Below are 20,899 nucleotides of genomic sequence, written 5' to 3'. Positions count from 1 at the left end.
AGTTTCTCTCTCCCTCTCTTTCTGACCCTCTCCACTGTCTCTCTCAAATAAATAAATACATCTTTTCAAAAATTAAAAAAAAATTAAGAAGTTCTAGTTGACTGGTTGGCTCCATCAGTAGAGCATGTGACTCTTGATCTCAGGGGTCATGAGCTCAAGCCCCAAGGTGGGTGAAGGGCTCACTTAAAAAAATAAAATAAAATAAAGGTATTACCGATAAAAAGAAATGGGAAGTTCTAGCAATATTGGTCTTATATGGAAGCCATCAGCTACAGCTAAAAAGCAGAAACCACCTTTGGACAGAGAATGGACTCTCCAATTTGCCATACCGTATTCTCTACAATGAGACAAATTCTTACCAGTACAGTTTTAAGGAAGAAAAGCAAAATATTTCTTGTAACCATGTCTTAGTTCAAATAAAACAGAAAAGTAGACCAAGAGGTTGTATATTTCTTTACGTGAAGAACGTTCTATGGTGTGTAATACAGCTACAGAGTTTGTCTGTTGAAGGAATAGATCTTAAATCAGAATTATGCAATAATTCCAGACTGTATGATTTTGCAATCTCTCATCTAGTTTGTCTTGTTCCAACATTATCCAAGATATTGAATAGTACCAGGTCTCCTTCGAGGTTTGAGTTGATGTAAAGTCACATCTGTTTGCTTCCACAGATTTATCTTAAAGATCTAAGAAAAGTTCCAAGGTATTGTTATGCTTTTTGTGCAGACCTGGTTAAGACCTACATGATACAGCCTGCAAGTAGTGCCCTTCCATCCTTTAATATAGTCTTCACAGAACTTCAGCTTTCAAAGCACCTGTCCTATCTTGCCTGATCAATCCTGTGAAAATGAGTGGAATTCTACAGGTGGGGGAGGCAGAGTGATTTCCAAGGTACACAGGTAGTCTGGTAAAAGCATACAGCAGACCCAGACCCCTTTGTCTTCTGGAGGCTTTCTGAGGGTGATGGCAGGAGAACAAAAGTGGAATTGAGAAAGAGAGTTCTAAACAGAGGGGGCAGTTTGAAGGGACAAAGTGCGAAGGAAGTCAGCGAAGGGTGGAAATTAGACAGTGGAAAGGGTAAGAGCCTCCCTCCAAGGAGAATAAGCTGAGGTGGTGTGTCAGTGGCTTTTGGGGGAATCTCATTCCACCAATGGCAAAATGGAGCCCGGGAGGGGGGTGGTTTGCCCAAGGACGTCCAGCACTTTGCCAGGTGGGCACTAGACCCTGAGCCCAAGAATCCCGATCCCAATCCAGGAACTTCCTTCGGTCTATCACAGGGTCTATCATCGGGCCAATGGGCCTGAGGCAGGTAGGAGCAGAGTTGCCACCGGAGTGGATGGAAATTCTGCCCAAGGGTGGCAGCGCCATTAACCATCAAAGACTCAAGTAGCCAAGTCCAAACAATCCTAGCAAACGACTTTGTAGCCCCGGTTTTCACATTGTGAGGCCTTTCACAACTTCTAGCTCAGGGCAGCCTCAGAAATAGCATCCGCTATTCAGGGACTTTCGGAATCTTCTGAGAGATGCTCAGGCGCTTTCGGAAACGTCACGGAAGGAATTAAACATCAAACGGCCGATATTTTGGAAGGGCCACAGTGTCCTAAGATATATTCTGAAATATTGGAGACTATGGGAAAACGGTTAGGAAGCAGGCTAAATCTGCGAATTGGCATTCGAAAATTTCCGGAGCTTCTCGAGGAGTACACGAGAGCTCTCGCCTCTTCAGGATCTATTCAGGAGTCTTGGGTCTCTGCAGACCCATTTGTCGCCTAAACCGTGAGGGCGACTGATGCCAACAGTCCCTCGGCAATTTCCGGAAGTGTTCGGGATTGGCCCGACAGTGGCGCCCTCTGACGGCGGGAACTGTCACCACCAGCAGCGCCCGGCTGCACCAGTATGCGCAGACGCAATTGCACGCTGGCGGCCGTTCAGACCGGACGTGGTTGCTGCTGAGGTCACTTCCGGCGGGTGACGGTGCGGACGGGTCAGAAGCGTAGAGGCGGCGGCAAAATGGCGGCGCCTGAGGAGCGGGATCTAACCCAGGAGCAGACAGAGAAGCTGCTGCAGTTTCAGGTAGCAGCGAGTACTCGGTGCAGCAAATGCCGCCACGGGCTGGGGAGTGGGCCCCTGGAGGAGCCCAGAACCCTCCTCAGATTGGGCCCGAGATTCTTCTCAGACCAGCGGCAGCCCCCTCCCCCCCAGACGCCAACTGCCCTGCTGCTCCCGGCCCCCGAGCCTCTGTTGGTCCCTGGCCTTCTAGCCAGGGTTGCGGCCCTCTCCTCTCCCCTCAGCGGGTCAGCTTCCCTGGTTTCCTTTAGCGGTACCCGTCCTCAACCATTCTTCCCAATCCGGTTACCCGTCGGACCTTCTCCGCCTTTCGACTCTAGATCTACCGAGATGCTTAATCCCTACCGCGTAGCTGGCCTCGTTTCGGGTCTCTGGGAAATCTACCAGCATCCCACGCTATTTCTACAAATATTTATTGATGGCTTCTTGGGTGCCTGGTGTCCTGTATTGGGCGCTGTGGTGGGGGAGGGGGCATACTTGGCCCCCACCCTAAAGGTGTGGGAGGACACCACATAAGGAAACAATGCAACAATTATAAGTGTCATCAGTGGCGTCTGACGGGGTTTTTTTTACCCTGGGCTTATTCCTGGACTCACGTTCTTGACAGTTCTTGAGGTGGGTGGTAACTTGCAGAAATCTGCTTCCTTTTGGTGGTGGTTGTCATGTTAAAAACTTTTGGCACTAAGCTCTTAATTTCCGAGTTGGAGAATATGGTTGAAGGAGACCACTAGGGTGGGTAACCTTGGCTGTTTATTACTCTATGGATGCCAGTTTCCTTATTTCTAAAATACTTCTCTTTAAAAATGTCTACCCCCCGGGCGCCTGGGTGGCCCAGTGGGTTAAGCCGCTGCCTTCGGCTCAGGTCATGATCTCAGGGTCCTGGGATCGAGGCCCGCATCGGGCTCTCTGCTCAGCAGGGAGCCTGCTTCCTCCTCTCTCTCTGCCTGCCTCTCTGCCTGCTTGTGATCTCTCTCTGTCAAATAAATAAATAAAATCTTTAAAAAAAAAAAATGTCTACCCCCCTAAGCATATTGTGGAGATCAAATGAGTTTTTGGATGTATGAAGGGCTTGTAAACTGAAATGTTGGTTCCCAAGCAGTATCGCTACCATTAATCATTAACTTAGGATAGAATTAAAGTTAGTGGTATACTTATTACCTAATATAAATTGTACAGAACATTCATTAATTCAGCGTTATTTACCAAGAACTTTAGTGCTCAGACACTGCTAGTTCGGATGCCATTTATTGAGTACTTACAATGTTGTAAGTACTTGGCTAAATACATGGTGTACATGATCGCCTTAATTTTTTAATTTTTTGTTTTTAAAGATTTTATTTATTTATTTGACAGAGAGATCACAAGTGGGCAGAGAGAGAGAGGGGGAAGCAGACTCCCAGCCATGCAGAGAGCCTAATGTGGGGCTGGATCCCAGGACCCTGAGATCATGACCTGAGCCGAAGGCAGAGGCTTAATCCACTGAGCCACCCAGGTGCCCCACATGATCGCATTTAATACAACAACTCTATGAGACTCATGCTGTTACAATCCCTATTTTACAGATGAGGAATATGAAGCTTAAGAAGTAACATATTTAGGTTACACACCCAGTAAGTGGTGGTAGCAGATTTAAAGCCAGGTCCATCTTTCCAGAACTTTTCCTGAGCTCTTGTGTGCTGTACCACTTGTGTAAATATCAGTGTACAGCTGAGAGTGGAATGCAAATGTTGTGGTGTGTCTTTTTTTTTTTTTTTTTAAACAAATTATCACTTTTCTGCACATTCCTTTATTAGATTTCACTATAATTTGAGGTTAATTTTTCTTTAAATTGAGCAGTGGATTGGAAGTGTGTTAATGGAAAAGTGCTATTATAGAAACAGTTGACATTTGTTTGGAGTTTTGAGTAGAGAAATTGAAGACAGCAAATTAGGATCAGAGTGAATGAATATCAGACAACCAGCCTTCTCTCCCTGGTAGACCCCTTATTTCAGAATTTGTTTAATTTGACAGGCCATTTTACCCCTTACACAGCTCTTTAAGGTAAGCTCTGAGAGTAAGTGTTACAAGGTGATGTGAGTTATATGTCATGATGTACTTAGTCTGATACTGGGAAGGCGTGAATTTGTGGTAGTATTTCTGAGGTAAAGTTCATGGGTACCTCTCTTTTGTCTTCGTTGGGCATTTTTTTTTTTTAAAGATTTTATTTATTTATTTGACAGACAGAGATCACAAGGAGGCAGAGAGACAGGCAGAGAGAGAGGAGGAAGCAGGCTCCCTGCTGAGCAGAGAGCCCGATGCGGGGCTCGATCCCAGGACCCTGGGATCATGACCTGAGCCGAAGGCAGAGGCTTTAACCCACTGAGCCACCCAGGTGCCCTCGTTGGGCATTTTTATCAGTAAGGGGTGAGTGGTAGGTTAAAGTTGCATTAAGATTTCTTTGTAAGGGATGCTTGGGTGACTCAGTCAGTAGAGCATGTGACTCCTTATCTTAGGGTTGTGAGTTCAGGCCCCACACTGGGTGTAAAATTAAAAACAAAACAAAACAAAACAAAAACCAAAAAAGCAGATTGCTCTATGAAACTGGATTTACCAAGGCAAATGCATTTTTGTGTTCCTTAAGCAGTTGCTGGATGAGGTTCACCATTCAGTTGCCATTGAAAATTCTTTGAAACTTACTAGGTGTCAAGCATTATACCAGGTATTTAATGTACCTTAACTCCTTTAAACCTCTTAATAACATTGTAAGGAATTAACCCTCATTCATTTTGTTAAAGAAGCAGGTTCTGAGAGGTCAAATAATTCACACTAGTTAAGTGGCAGAGATTTAGAAATCCATACCCATAACCGTCTTAGCTATAACCTATTGGAGAAGCAAGATACATACATACGTGAATAATGAGTATCCTGCAGTATATTAGTGCCCATGGTGTAAACAAAGTGCTATAGGAATTTAGGGAGAAACAGGAGTATCCATGGAGGTGGGAAGAGGAGAGAAGAGAGAAGGATGACCTAGGAGTTAACCATTTATTAAGTATCTACTATACCTTAGGCATGGTGCTAGATAGGTAGTTGATAACTGTTACGCTTAATTCTCCCAGTAGACTTGTAAAGTGCCGTAAATGATATAGCTACTCTTAAGTGGTGAAACAGATCTATTGAAGTATTTGCCTAAGTTCATTAAGTTATTAAATAGTGAGAATGGAATTATATTTAGAAACCTGGTGGGCATGGGTCTGGGTCAGGCTTGAAGGTTCAGCTCTTCCCACTGTACTTTGCTAGTTTTGAAGGAGGAATAGAATTTGAGCAGGTGGTAGGCAGAAGGATGCTCAAAGCTGAGAAAATGGCTTGAGCAATGTATGAAGATGGAATAGTATGGAGTGTTGTGATGGATTTAGAGAATTGGAAGTGGAAAATAAGATTGGATAGGTAAATTAGAACCAGATTTTGGAGGCCTTTCAAAGCTGTGCAGAACGGTTTAAAATTTGATCTGTACACATAGGGAGCCATCAGAGTTTTTTTCCCACTAGAGAGTAACATAACAGTAGGTTTCAGGTTTGCTTCACTAACCGTATGGAGTGTGTGCTTGGAATATCCCTAGGAGTCGGGACAGAACTGGGCGATACTGCTAGGAACTAGTTCTCAGTATGTTGCTTCATTTGATACATTGAAACTAGCAAAAGTGAAATATTTTTAGAAATCTTAGGTTTCCTCTGTCATGTTTTTTGTGATATGTGATCTGACTGGAACTCCCTAGAGTAGATTTATCACACTTACCAGTCCATTTGCTGTTTTCTAAGATTTATTTTAGTTATCCTTTTCTCCTGTTTGTTTTGGAATCAATTGAGTATGAATAGCGAATGCACCTCAAAAGTCAGTTGTATTTGCTCCCAAATCATTGTGTGCTGGTTATATTTGTCATAAAAATATAATTCATAAACAATTTAAGCATCAGTGTGAGAGGTTTTTTGTTTTTTAATCTGAAAGCTAAAGTAAATGCTTTGGGAAAGATCTATAGGGTCAAGTTGCTAGAATATTGTTCAGTTAGGTGTGGGCAAGATAGATACATAGATAACTTTGGGAAAAAAATCATTGAGATTCAGTATTGTGCACTTAATTCTTGTCAAGTGTTTGGAGTTGTTCCACTCCAAGAAATTAAATCAGTGTCTTATGGATATGATTTATGCTAGAAAGACTCCAAAGAATGCTGGTGGACCCATGCCCTTAAGAAAGGGTAGGCTTTCATCAAAAAATTGCTGCATAGATGTGTATGCTTTATGTTTTAAATGAAATATATGTGTATGAAATGTTTTTATTCCTCACTTTAAGTGACTTTTTATTTTATTTTTTAAAAGATTTTTATTTATTTATTTATTTGTTTGTTTGTTTGAAAGAGAGAGAGAGATCACAAGTAGATAGAGAGGCAGACAGAGAGAGAGAGAGGGATGCAGGCTCCCTGCCAAGCAGAGAGCCTGATGATCCCGAGATCATGACCTGAGCTGAAGACAGAGACTTAACCCACTGAGCCACCCAGGCACCCTTAAGTGACTTTTTAAATTAATTGACTAGTAAGTCTTATTTTCATTGAATAAGAGCTTCTGCTGTCTCTGTCTTAATAGAGGTAGGATCATATAATTATTAAAGTTAGCATAGTAAGTTGTCATGAAGACAGGCTGTGAAGTAAGACAGCCTAGTTTTGAATCCTAGCTTCTCCAGTTAATAACTTTGTCACCTTGGGCAAGTTACTTAGCCTTTCTACTTTAGTTTCTTCATGTGTGCAGTTGCTATATTACCTACTGCAAGTTGTTGTTTCAGTAATTAATGTTAATATATATAAAGCCCTGGCAAATATTAAGTGCTTGAATGTTAAACATTATTGTAGTTATTACTTTTTGGTTTTAAAAAAATTAAGGGACAATCACGTTGTTTTCATTTTTTGGTTTCATACAGCTAATGTCACAGTGAATATTCTTGTCCACAAACATTTATCCCATTCTCAATAAACTTTTTCAGGACCTGTTATGTGCTAGTATAGTTTTAGGCACAGGATATAAGGGAATATTAAATATAGTTCATACACTTGTAGAGTTAACATTCTAGTGGGAGAGACAAAGAGTCTAAATAAATGGAATGAATATAGGCTGTGTTAGATGGTGATAAATGCTATGGAGAGAAATAAACAGAATTTTGAGGGGGGGTGTTTAACTTTTTTTTTTTTTTTTTAAGATTTATTTATTGGGCACCTTGGAGGCTCAGTCATTTAAGCGTCTGCTTTGGGCTTGGGTCATGATCTCAGGGTTCTGGGATCGAGTCCCACATCAGGCTCCCAGCTCAGCGGTGAGTCTGCTTCTCTCTCTTCTTCTGTGATCTCTCTCACTATCTCTTAAATAAATAAAATCTTTTTTAAAAAAGATTTATTTATTTTAGAAAGAGGGAGGGAGAGAGGTAGAGATCATGCTGCCTGAGCAGGGGAGGGACAGAGGGAGAGAGAGAGAGAAACTTAAGCATTGACTCCCTGCTGAACCTGGAGCCAGAGTTGGGGCTCCATCCCAGGACCCTGAGATCATGACCTGAGCTGAATTCAAGAGCTGGCCACTTAATCAGCTTAATCAATTGAGTCACCCAAGGGCCTGGGGAGTGGGATAGTGGGGTGTTTAATTTTAAATAGGATTATCAAGGAAAGGCCTCGAGGAGAGTGTATCAGTTATGTGAAAACATAAAGGTTAAGTACCAAAGAAATCATGTGAGTGCTTAGGGGAAGAGGATTCCAGATAGAGGGAATAAAGCATGTAAGAGTCCTAAAGCATAGCCTCAAGGGACCTTGTCCAGGAATGGCAAGGAGGACAGTGTGGCTAGTACCAAGGAAGGGAGGGAGGAAGGAAGAAAGTAGTAGGAGACAGGGTTAGAGAGTTAAAGGCAGGGCTAATTCACAAATGGCCTTGTAGGCTATTGTAAGGATTTTGGCTTTAACTCTGAAGCAAGGTGGATTTTGAGTGATGACAGGATTTATGATTTATTAGGGTCACTCTGGCTGTTTACTTGAAGATACCCTCAAGGAAGGTAAGGGAGGAGTAGGGAGACCAGTTAGGAGATCTTTGCAGTGATGTAAGACTGCTTGAACCAGGATGAAGTAGGAAAGTAATCATGAGGAGTAGTTGGATTCTGAATATATTTTGAAGATAAAGTGGATGGGATTTTCCTAAGGGGTTGTATGTGAATGGAGAGAGAAAGGAAGAAAGTAAAGATATCTCAGCTTTTTGACTTAAGTAACTAGAAATGGAAGAGTCATTAACTGGGATAAGGAGGGCTGTGGGAGGGACCACGTTTGGGTGTGGGGGTGAGATAAGTAACTCAGTTTTGGTCATGTAAAGTTTGAGGTTTCTGTTAGACATCAAGTGAAGATGTCTAACTGTATATACTAGTACTGAGGGCAGGAGAATAATCTAGGCTAGCAATATAAATTTGGAAATCATCTGTATGTAGAAAATATTTAAAGCCCTGAAACTGTTTGAAGTCATCTGTAGAGCAAGAATACATAAAGAAATTTTGAGATTTGAAGGTATTTTTGATATTATGTGGTCACTTATTCATTGTTTACAGTTGACCCTTGAGCAACATGGGTTTGAACTTAAAAGTGGTTTTTTCCCTAATAAATACAGCACTGTAAATATATTTTCTCTTACCATTTTCTTAATAACATTTGCCTTCACTAGCTTACTTTATTTTAAGAGTATATAATACAAACCTACAGAATACATGTTAACCAACTGTTATCAGTAAGGCTTCTGTTCAACAGTAGGCTATTAGTAGGTAAGTTTGGGGAGTCAAAAGTCGTACTTGATTTTCAGCTGCATGGAACTCAGTGCTCCTCACTTCCATGTTGTTCAGGTGTTTACTGTATTCTGTCCACAGTGCTGTAGATCCATTGTGTTATTGATTACTCTCAAAAAATAAATGGTGTAGGTTCTGATATTGGTGAGTAAACTAAAATTAGTACTTAATTTACCTAAGGTTAGTAGCAACAAGCTTAGATTTGAATCTAGAACTCTGGATTTTTTCCTCCTCTTTCCTAGCATTGCCTCTCCAGCATTAGGTATTGATTTGTTTTCAACTACAGGTAAATGACTAGGACCAATAACAATAGCTATGTGGTAGGGTTTTTTGTTTTTGTTTTTGTTTTTCTTAAGATTTCTTGATCTGAGAGAGAGTTTGTGTGCAGTGTTGGGAGGGGTAGAGGGAGATGGAGAGAGAAGCTCAGGCAGACTCCAAACTGAGTGCAGGGCTGGACGTGGGGCTCGATCCCATCACCCTGAGATCATGAGCTGATATCAAGAGTCAGCCACTTAACCTTTGCTCTGTGGTAGTTTTAAGAAAGCAAACACAGCAAAGCAAGTCAAAAGTATGGTACTAATTCTGGATATCATCACTCAGGATAAAAGTGGACTTGTTAACCAGAAAGAAAGAAGAATCTCAAAAGTGGAAATGAATGAAGAGGACAGTTTTCCCACTCCCATACTTACAGATCTGAGAGAGAAAATGATAGAAGACTTCAAAGGAAGAAGTATCTTCAGAGAAAAGCCAGGTTTCAGTTAGACAATGAAAGTGAAGGAAATGTTCGGAAACATAGTTATGGATATAGGGGATATTGCTGGTATAGCAGACCTTTTATTTCTGTAGAACAGAATCCTGGTGCTACTGGTTCAAAACAAATGTACTTTGTATGTTTTGATAGCTCATGTCAGACTGTTTTCCAGAGAGTTTTGAGAGGACCTGTTTCCCCATACCCTTGCCCGCATTGGATGGTAGCTTTTTGAATTTTTGTCAGTATGATTAAATTTTTAAAGTTCTTGTTTTATTTTTATTTTTAAGATTTTATTTATTTATCAGAGAGAGAGAGGGGAGAGAGCGAGCACAGGCAGACAGAATGGTAGGCAGAGGCAGAGGGAGAAGCAGGCTCCCCGCCGAGCAAGGAGCCCGATGTGGGACTCGATTCCAGGACGCTGGGATCATGACCTGAGCCGAAGGCAGCTGCTTAACCAACTGAGCCACCCAGGTGTCCCTAAAGTTCTTGTTTTAATTTTGCACTTTTAGTGGTAGTGGTGGTTGCAGATTTTGGTTTTGGTTTTCAGTCAAGTTTAAATGACTAATGCAAACACTTGTTTTAAGCTATTTCTAATAGGAAAATTAGGAGAGAATAAGGAACTTCAGGGCAGGGATTGGCTTTTTGGCCTCTTTTTTTTTTTTAAAGATTTTATTTATTTGTCAGAGCAGAAGCAGGGGGAGCAGCAGGCAGAGGAAGAAAGCAGGCTCCCCACTGAGAAAGGAGCCTGATATAGGACTCAATCCTAGGACCTAAGATCATGACCTGAGCCGAAGGCTGACCCTTAATGGCCTGAGCCACCCAGGTGTCCCCCAGTCTCTATTTTTTAAGAGATAATGTCGGTGTCCCTAGGTGTATGGGAGGTTTGTAGAGTAAACATGCTTATTTGAAGATTGAATCCCATTCCATAAACTTCTGATTACTGATAGATTGAGCTTTTTTTTTTTTAATTTTGTAAAGATTATTTATTTATTTATTTATTTGACAGGCAGAGATCACAAGTAGGCAGAGAGGCAGGCAGAGAGAGAGGGGGAAGCAGGCTTCCTGCTGAGCAGAGAGCCTGATGTGGGGCTTGATCCCAGGACTCTGGGATCATGACCTGAGGCGAAGGCAGAGGCTTTAACCCACTGAGCCACCCAGGCACCCCTAGATTGAGCTTCTTCTGGTTATTTACACTTATTGTGTAAATTGCCTGCTTATCCTTTGTTCATTTACTGTTGGATTATTTGACATTTTATTATCAGTTTGTAGTTTTTTATATGAAAAGGGATATTGGTCACATACTGCAAATATTTTTCATGATCTCTTTCATCTTTTATTTTGTTATCTTTACATTTGTTTAAATTGTTACCAAGTTGACATTTCTTTTCCTTATGGCTTTTGGTTTTTCGGTTCTTTTTAAGAATGCTTGCACTTAATGAAGTTATACAAACGTTCTCTTTTGCTTTCTTCAAAATGTTTCATGGTTTTCTTTCTTCCTTTTTTTTTTTTTCCTTAAGATTTTATTTATTTATTTGACAGACAGAGACCACAAGTAGGCAGAGAAGCAGGCCAAGAGAGAGGAGGAAGCAGGCAGGTGGCCCGCTGGGCAGAGAGCTCGATGTGGGGCTCTATCCCAGGACCCTGGGATCATGACCTGAGCTGAAGGCAGAGGCTTTAACCCACTGAGCTACCTAGGTGCCCCCATAGTTTTCTTTTTCTCTTTTTTTTTTTTTTTTAAGATTTTTATTTATTTATTCGAGAGAGAGACTGAGAGAGAACATGAGCGAGGAGAAGGTCAGAGAGAGAAGCAGACTCCCCAAAGAGCTGGGAGCTGGATGTGGGATTCAGTCCCTGGACTCCGGGATCATGACCTGAGCCAAAGGCAGTCCAACCAACTGATCCACGCAGGCATCCCATGGTTTTCTTTTTAAAATCAGATCTTTAATCCATGTGGAACTTTATCTTTTGTATATATAAGAACCTAACTTTACTTTCTTCCACTGGAGATTATAGGTTAGCTGAATAATCCATCCCTTCCCCCACTGTGAGTAGTCCTCTTTATCATACTGTATTCTGTTTCACTAATTTGTCTGCTGGTACCATTACTTGATTAATAACAGTGGGCTTTCACTAAGTTTTAATATCTGATAGGATAGGATTCCTTCCTATTTATTTATTTTTTGACAAATTATTGGTAATTCTTACAAGGTTTTTTATATACTTTTTTTTTTAAAGAGTTACTTATTTTTAGAGAGAGCACATGGAGGGGTAAAGGGGGAGGGATAGAGAGAGTCTTAAGTAGACTCTGTGCTAAATGTGGAGCCAGACATGGGACTCAATCTCATGACCCTGAGATCAGGACCTGAGCCAAAATCAAGAGTCTGGATGCTTAACTGACTGTGCCACCCAGGTTCTTCTTTATATACATTTAAGAGTCATTTTGTGCTGTTGCTGGATTATTGGAATGGCCTAAAATGTGTATATTAATTTGGAACTGGTTGACATTCAGGAACGGGTACATCTCTTTATTCAGATGTGTCACATATCCTTTAAAATGTTTTTTGTAAATTTCTTCATCTAGATTTTGTATGTTCCTTATTAAATTTATTCATAGGTATTTTATAGTTTTGGTCATCCTTGTAAATAGAACATTCCTTTATTCTAAATGGTTACTGATAGATATTCAGTGATATTCAGTAGATATTCAGTGCTGTTGAATTTTGCACATTTTGCACATTTATCTTAAGTTTTTGGTTCTTTTATCTAATTTCTTGTCATGTTTTCTGATCATTACTAATAGTTTTCTAATTTGGTCTCTTGGGCTCTTTTTTTAAAATAACAATTTTAGGGGTGCCTGGGTAGCTCAGTGGGTTAAAGCCTCTGCCTTCGGCTCAGGTCATGATCCCAGGGTCCTGGGATCGAGCCCCACATCAGGCTCTCTGCTCAGTGGGGAGCCTGCTTCCCTCTATCGCTCTGCCTGCTTCTCTGCCTACTTGTGATCTCTGTCAAATAAATAAATAAAATCTTAAAAAATAAAATAAAATAACAATTTTATTGAGCAATAATTCACATACCATAAATTAACCCTTTTAAAATACACAGTTCAGTGATTTTTAGTATATTTACAGAGTTGTGCAACCATTACCAGTATTTACTTCTCAGTCATTTTTATCATACCCATCAGAAAACTGTGCCTATTAACAGTCACAAGATTCATCCATGTTGTAGCTTTTTTTTTTTTTTTAAGATTTTATTTATTTATTTATTTGTCAGAGGGAGAGAGAGAGAGAGCAAGTGCACAAACAGGCAGAGTGGCAGGCAGAGGCGGAGAGAGATTCCGGCTCCCTGTGGAGCAAGGAGCCCGATGTGGGACTCAATCCCAGAACCCTGGGATTATGACCTGAGCCAAAGGCAGTAGCTTAACCAACTGAGCCACCCAGGCATCCCATGCTGTAGCCTATTTTTTTTTTTAATTGTATTTTTATTTTTTATTTTTTATAAACATATAATATATTTTTATCCCCAGGCGTACAGGTCTGTGAATCGCCAGGTTTACACACTTCACAACACTCACCATAGCACATACCCTCCCCAGTGTCCATAACTCTACCCCCTCTCCCAACCCTCCCCCAGCAACCCTCAGTTTGTTTTGTGAGATTAAGAGTCACTTATGGTTTGTCTCCCTCCCTATCCCATCTTGTTTCATTTATTCTTCTCCTACCCTCTTAACCCCCCATGTTGCATCTCCACTTCTTCATATCAGGGAGATCATATGATAGTTGGCTTTCTCTGATTGACTTATTTTGCTAAGCGTGATACCCTCTAGTTCCATCCACATCGTCGCAAATGGCAAGATTTCATTTCTTTTGATGGCTGCATAGTATTCCATTGTGTATATATACCACATCTTCTTTATCCTTAATTTCTTTTTTTATTTTTTATTTTTTATTTTTTTATTTTTATTTTATTTTTTTTATTTTTTATGCGTATCCTTAATTTCTTTATCCTTAATTTCTCTTATCTGTTGATGGACATCTAGGTTCTTTCCATAGTTTGGCTATTGTAGACATTGCTGCTATAAACATTCGAATGCACATGCCCCTTTGGGTCACTACATTTGTATCTTTAGGGTAAATACCCAGTAGTGCAATTGCTGGGTCCTAGGGTAGTTCTATTTTCAACATTTTGAGGAACCTCCATGCTGTTTTCTAGAGTGGTTGCACCAGCTTGCATTCCCACCAACAGTGTAGGAGGGTTCCCTCTCTCTGCATCCTCTCCTGCATCTGTCATTTCCTGACTTGTTAATTTTAGCCATTCTGACTAGTGTGAGGTGATATCTCATTGTGGTTTTGATTTGTATTTCCATGATGCCGAGTGATATGGAGCACTTTTTCATGTGTCTGTTGGCCATCTGGATGTCTTTGCAGAAATGTCTGTTCATGTCCTCTGCCCATTTCTTGATTGGATTATTTGTTCTTTGGGTGTTGAGTTTGCTAAATTCTTTATAGATTTTGGACACTAGCCCTTTATCTGATATGTCATTTGCAAATATCTTCTCCCATTCTGTCAGTTGTCTTTTGGTTTTGTTAACTGTTTCCTTTGCTGTGCAAAAGCTTTTGATCTTGATGAAATGCCAGTAGTTCATTTTTGCCCTTGCTTCCCTTGCCTTTGGCGATGTTCCTAGGAAGATGTTGCTGTGGCTGAGGTCAGAGAGGTTGCTGCCCGTGTTTTCCTCAAGGATTTTGATAGATTCCTTTCTGACATTGAGGTCCTTCATCCATTTTGAGTCTATTTTCGCGTGTGGTGTAAGGAAATGGTCCAATTTCATTTTTCTGCATGTGGCTGTCCAATTTTCCCAGCACCATTTATTGAAGAGGCTGTCTTTTTTCCATTGGACATTCTTTCCTGCTTTGTCGAAGATTAGTTGACCATAGAGTTGAGGGTCTATTTCTGGGCTCTCTATTCTGTTCCATTGATCTGTGTGTCTTTTTGTGCCAGTACCATGCTCTCTTGATGATGACAGCTTTGTAATAGAGCTTGAAGTCCGGAATTGTGATGCCACCAACTTTGGCTTTCTTTTTCAATATTCCTTTGGCTATTTGAGGTCTTTTCTGGTTCCATATAAATTTTAGGATTATTTGTTCCATTTCTTTGAAAAAAATGGATGGTATTTTGATAGGAATTGCATTAAATGTGTAGAATGCTTTAGGTAGCATAGACATTTTCACAATATTTATTCTTCTAATCCAGGAGCATGGAACATTTTTCCATTTCTTTGTGTCTTCCTCAGTTTCTTTTATGAGTACTTTACAGTTTTCTGAGTATAGATTCTTAGCCTCTTTGGTTAGGTTTATTCCTAGGTATCTTATAGTTTTGGGTGCAGTTGTAAATGGGATTGACTCCTTAATTTCTCTTTCTTCTGTCTTGTTGTTGGTGTAGAGAAATTCAACTGATTTCTGTGCATTGATTTTATATCCTGACACTTTACTGAATTCCTGTATGAGTTAGTAGTTTTGGAGTGGAGTCTTTTGGGTTTTCCACATATAGTATCATATCATCTGCAAAGAGTGATAGTTTGACATCTTTGCCGATTTGGATGCCTTTAATTTCCTTTTGTTGTCTGATTGCTGAGGCTAGGACTTCTAGTACAATGTTGAATAGTAGTGGTGATAATGGACATCCCTGCTGTGTTCCTGACCTTAGCGGAAAAGCTTTCAGTTTTTCTCCATTGGGAATGATATTTGCGGTGGGTTTTTCATAGATGGTTTTGACAGTATTTAAGTATGTGCCCTCAATCCCTACACTTTGAAGAGTTTTGATCAGGAAGGGATGCTGTACTTTGTCAAATGCTTTTTCAGCATCTATTGAGAGTATCATATGGTTCTTGTTCTTTCTTTTATTAATGTGTTGTATCACATTGATTGATTTGCGGATGTTTAACCAGCCTTGCAGCCCTGGAATAAATCCCCCTTGGTCGAGGTGAATAATCCTTTTAATGTACTGTTGAATCCTATTGGCTAGTATTTTGGTGAGAATTTTCGCATCTGTGTTCATCAAGGGTATTGGTCTATAGTTCTCTCTTTTTGATGGGATCCTTTTCTGGTTTTGGGATCAAGGTGATGCTGGCCTCATAAAATGAGTTTGGAAGTTTTCCTTCCATTTCTATTTTTTGGAACAGTTTCAGGAGAATAGGAATTAGTTCTTCTTTAAATGTTTGGTGGAAATCCTCCGGGAAGCCATCTGGCCCTGGGCTTTTATTTGTCTGGAGATTTTTGATGACTGTTTGAATCTCCTTACTGGTTATGGGTCTGTTCAGGTTTTCTATTTCTTCCTGGTTCAGTTGTGGTAGTTGATATGTCTCTAGGAATGCATCCATTTCTTCCAGATTGTCAAATTTATTGGCGTAGAGTTGCTCATAGTATGTTCTTATAATTGTCTGTATTTCTTTGGTGTTAGTTGTGATCTCTCCTCTTTCATTCATGATTTTATTTATTTGGGTTCTTTCTCTTTTCTTTTTGATAAGTCTGGCCAGTGGTTTATCAGTCTTATTAATTCTTTCAAAGAACCAGCTCCTAGTTTCGTTGATTTGTTCTTTTGTTTTTTTGGTTTCTATTTCATTGATTTCTGTTCTGATCTTTATGATTTCTCTTCTTCTGCTGGGTTTAGGGTTTCTTTCTTTCTTGTTGTTTCTCTGGCTCCTTTACTTGTAGAGTTAGGTTGTGTACTTGAGACATTTCTTGTTTCTTGAGAAAGGCTTGTACCGCTATATATTTTCCTCTCAGGATGGCCTTTGTTGTGTCCCACCGATTTTGAACCGTTGTGTTTTCATTATCATTTGTTTCCATGAATATTTTCAATTCTTCTTTAATTTCCTGGTTGACCCATTCATTCTTTAGAAGGATGCTGTTTAGTCTCCATGTATTTGGGTTCTTTCCAAATTTCCTCTTGTGACTGAGTTCTAGCTTCAGAGCATTGTGGTCTGAAAATATGCAGGGAATGATCCCAGTCTTTTTGAGACCTGATTTAGGACCGAGGATGTGATCTGTTCTGGAGAATGTTCCATGTGCACTAGAAAAGAATGTGTATTCTCTTGCTTTGGGATGAAATGTTCTGAATATATCTGTGATGTCCATCTGGTCCAGTGTGTCATTTAAGGCCTTTATTTCCTTGTTGATCTTTTGCTTGGATGATCTGTCCATTTCAGTGAGGGGAGTGTTAAAGTCCCCTACTATTATTGTATTATTGTTGATGTGCTTCTTTGATTTTGTTATTAATTGGTTTATATAGTTGGCTGCTCCCACATTAGGGGCATAGATATTTAAAATTGTTAGATCTTCTTGTTGGACAGACCCTTTGTGTATGATATAGTGTTCTTCCTCATCTCTTATTATAGTCTTTGACTTAAAATCTCGTGTTTAGGGATTGCTGCTGCTTTTAAAAATTTGTCTTATAAATATGTAAAATAAACATAGATTTATGAATATGGTTTTTTAAAAGATTTTATTTACTTGAAAGAGGGCAAGAACACAAGAAAGGGGAGGAGTTAGAGGGAGAAGCAGACTCAAGCAGACTCCCCACTGAGGAGGGAGCCCCATTATGGAACTCAGTCCTGGGACTCCAGGATCATAACCTGAGCTGAAGGCAGTCACTTAACCAACTGAGCCACCCAGGTTCCCTATGAATATGCTCATAAAGAAATCTAGCTTCTATTCCTCTTTATTTTTTTTTAAGATATTTTATTTATTTGTTTGAGGGAGAGTACAAGCTGGGGGAGGGAGAGGGACAAGCAGACTCCACGCTGAGCATGGAGCCCCATATGGGGATCGATCCCATGACCCCAAGATTACAACGTGAGCAGAAATCAAGAGTCAGTCACTTAACCCATTGAGCCACCCAGGGGCCTCAAGATGTTTAATATTTGGGGGGGGGGCAAGAACACGTGTATATGAGGAGGGGGGGCATAAGAAAAGGAAGCTAGAATATTAAGCAGACTGCCCTCTGAGCATGGAGTCCAGTCTGATGTGGGGGTACTCGATCTCATGACCCTCAGATCACAAGCTGAAACCAACAGAGGGTCTGTTAACAGTTACTGCGTGCACACCACCCCCCCCCCCTACTGCCTGCCATTCTCCATCTTAATTTTATACCTATTATCTCCTGGTAGTTCTTGCATAGCATTGTAGGGAATTACTTCTCTTTCATATTTATAGCCGTGTGATACTCTGTTATATGGATATACCATGATTTGGCCCCCTGTTGATGGATCTTTGGGTTATTTCTTATCTTTACCTGTTACAAATAGTAGGGCAATAAGTACTGTTATGCATGACATTATGTTTTTGCTAATGCATCTATGGGATAGCTTCCTGGAAAGCTTTCTGGCTCAAAGGTTAGATGCTTATGTGTGTATATCTGAACATGTAACTGTTAGATTTTGTCAGATTTTCCTCCATGAGGGTTGTACCATTTTGTGCTCCCATGAACAATGTATGAGGCCCCTAAGAGCCTTACCAACAATGTGTTGTCAAACTCTGTATAGTTTTCGTTTTCTGTCAGTTTGTTGTCCTTTTTCTTCTCTATCTTTATAAACTATGTTAAGAATATTAACCTGTCTGTGAAATAAATTATCAATATTATTCCTAGGTCTTTCACTTTGCATATGGTATTTATTGCCATACACAAGGTTTTGGGGCAGAGTGGGGGCTATACTTCGAGTATTTCTGTAAACCTAAAACTATTTTAAGAAATAATGTCTGTGGGGTGCCTGGCTAGCTTAGTCAGTTAAGCATCTGCCTTAGGCTCAGCTCATGATCTCAGGGTCCTGAGATTGAGCCCACCACATCAGGCTCCCTGATCAGCAGAGAGTCTGCCTCTCCCTCTCCCTCTGACCGTCCTCCCTGCTTGTGTGCACTCTCTCATTCTCTCTCTCTCTGTCTCAAATAAATAAATCTTTTTTTAAATGCCTGTTTTTAAATTTTTTAAAGATTATTTATTTGTCAAAGAGAGAGTGCCCAGCAGGGGGAGCAGCAGGCAGAGGGGGAAGCAGACTCCCTGCCAAGTAAGGAGCCCAATGCGGAACTCTATCCCAGGACCGTGGGCTCATGACCTGAGCTGATGACAGATGCTTAACTGACTGAGATACCCAGGCATCCCAAAATGCTTGTTTAAAAACAAAATAAAACCCTCTCAAATAAAGGTGCCCTTTGGGGATTTTTTTTAAGTCTTTATTTTAGGGGCACCTGGGTGGCTCAGTTGTTAAGTGTCTGTCTTTGGCTCAGGTCATGATCCCAGGGTCCTGGGATTGAGCCCCACATTGGGCTCCCTGTTCAGTGGGAAGCCTGTTTTTCCCTCTTCCATTCTCTCTGCTTGTGTTCCCTCTTCTGCTCTCTCTCTCTGCCAAATAAATAAAATCTTAAAAAAAAAAAGTATTTGAGTATGTGTAAGTTCCTATTGAAATTAAAGAAATATCACAGGGATCAAAACTACAGCATAGGGAATATAGTCATTAGAATTGTACTCTTGTATGGTAGTATGGTGATGGATGGTAGCTACACTTGTGGTGAGCATAGGAGAATGTATAGACTTGTTGAATCACTATCTTATGCACCTGAAACTAATGTTAAATTGTGTGTCAGCTATTCTTCAGAATAAATAAATAAAAGGAACTAAGTACTTAAAAAAAAAAAAATTACAGAGAAGTCAAACAAAAAAATCCACTATCCTCAGTTAACCCTCTAATATATCTGCATTGCCTCTACCCTAGTGTACACTCTATTTTTTCTTTGGATATTTCAGTAATGTTATATTGGTGCCCTTAGTTTCAGATCTCCTTTTCAACTTCAGCTTTCCTACTTTTTCCAGAACAATTTTTTAACAAACATTTCATGTCACTCTCTTAAGACTTTTTTATTCGCTTTGCATTGATCAAAACTGCATAAGTCAATTTTTTTTTTTAAGATTCTATTTATTTGATAAAGAGCAACACAGGGAACACTAGGAGAGGGAGAAGCAGGTTTCCCACTGAGCAGGGAGCCTGACATGGGCCTCGCAATCCCAGGGCATTGGGCGCGAGCCAAAGGCAGACGCCCAACGACTGAGCCACCTAGGCGCCCTGCATAAATCTTTAAATCTCCTGAGCTGACCCATACTTTACTGTCCAACCCGATAATTAAAGATTTTATTTATTTATTATTTTTTAAGATTTTATATATTTGTCAGAGATCACAAGTAGGTAGAGAGGCAGGCAGAGAGAGAGGAGGGGAAGTGGGCTCCCTGCTGAGCAGAGAGCCTGATGTATGGGGCTCAATCCCAGACCCTGAGACCATGACCTGAGCTGAAGGCAGAGGCTTAACCCACTGAGCCACCCAGGCACCCCTAAAAGATTTTATTTTTAAGTAATCTCTACACCAGATGCGGGACTTGAATTTACAACCCTGAGATCAAGAGTTGCATGCTTTACCCATTGAGCCAGCTAAACTGCGCATATCCTTTTCCTTTTCTATTCCAATGATACTTTGTAGACTTTCTAGTTCCCCTAATGTAACATTCTTTTTCAGGTACCTCCATACCTAATCATCCCTTGCTCTGAAACACTATCTTCTGCTAATTTTCAGTTTGGAATTTTGTGTCTTCCTTTGCATTTTCCCCTAGTCCCCTGAAAGACTTAAGAATTATTTTAGCACTGGTGTGTTATCAATACAGTCATGTATATGTCATTTTACTCCACAAAATTACTGGGGATTGGGACTTTGATTTCTTTGATGTACTTGCTGCAGGACAGTTGCTGAATTAATATTTTTTGAATGAGTTGAGTAATTCACCAGAAATCTCACTTAACCAGAGGGGGTTTGTTCCAATTGTTCTTAATGTTTTTTTCTCTCTCCCTCCCTTTTATTGAAGTATTTCCAATAGTATTAGGTATTCCATTTTTAGGAGAAAGGGGAAAACAAAAAAATCTAGTTAGTCGTATTCTCATCTTTGCAGCATGGTAAAGAGGAAAGAGCTTCATGTTAGGACTTGGCCATTTGAGATCTGTATGACAGTTAATCTTAGGCCTTAGTTTCCACATCTGCAAAGTGACTCTGATATTTCTAACTTTACAAGGTTGTTTTAGGAATCAGGAAGAAAGCTGGGTAGCCTGGGTGGCTTAGTTGGTTAAGCATCTGTCTTTGGCTCAGATCATGGTCTCGGTCGTGGGATCAAGTGTGTGTGTGTGTGTGTGTGTGTGTATCATATCATAGATAACACAGTATC

At 40.4% G+C, this 20,899-nt stretch overlaps 1 protein-coding gene across 3 annotated transcripts in view; it reads left to right on the top strand.

Annotated features, from left to right (window-relative positions):
• The first annotated feature begins 1,937 nt into the window (after positions 1–1,937).
• FAF2 (Fas associated factor family member 2) overlaps positions 1,938–20,899 on the top strand; it is a 65,188-nt gene continuing 46,226 nt past the window's right edge. Inside the window, exon 1 of one of the 3 annotated variants that reach the window (XM_082723186.1) lies at positions 1,938–2,073. In XM_082723186.1, the coding sequence (XP_082579312.1) occupies positions 2,011–2,073 (63 nt within the window). In that variant the 5' untranslated portion in view covers positions 1,938–2,010. Of the gene's footprint in view, positions 2,074–4,447; positions 4,471–20,899 lie in introns of those variants that run through there. The other 2 variants (XM_082723188.1, XM_082723187.1) reach the window with 2 other exon arrangements.

Source organism: Mustela nivalis (assembly GCF_964662115.1).
Source record: "Mustela nivalis genome assembly, chromosome: 3".
NCBI classification, from domain to species: Eukaryota; Metazoa; Chordata; class Mammalia; order Carnivora; family Mustelidae; genus Mustela; species Mustela nivalis.
This window is presented reverse-complemented; position numbering and strand designations above follow the sequence as displayed.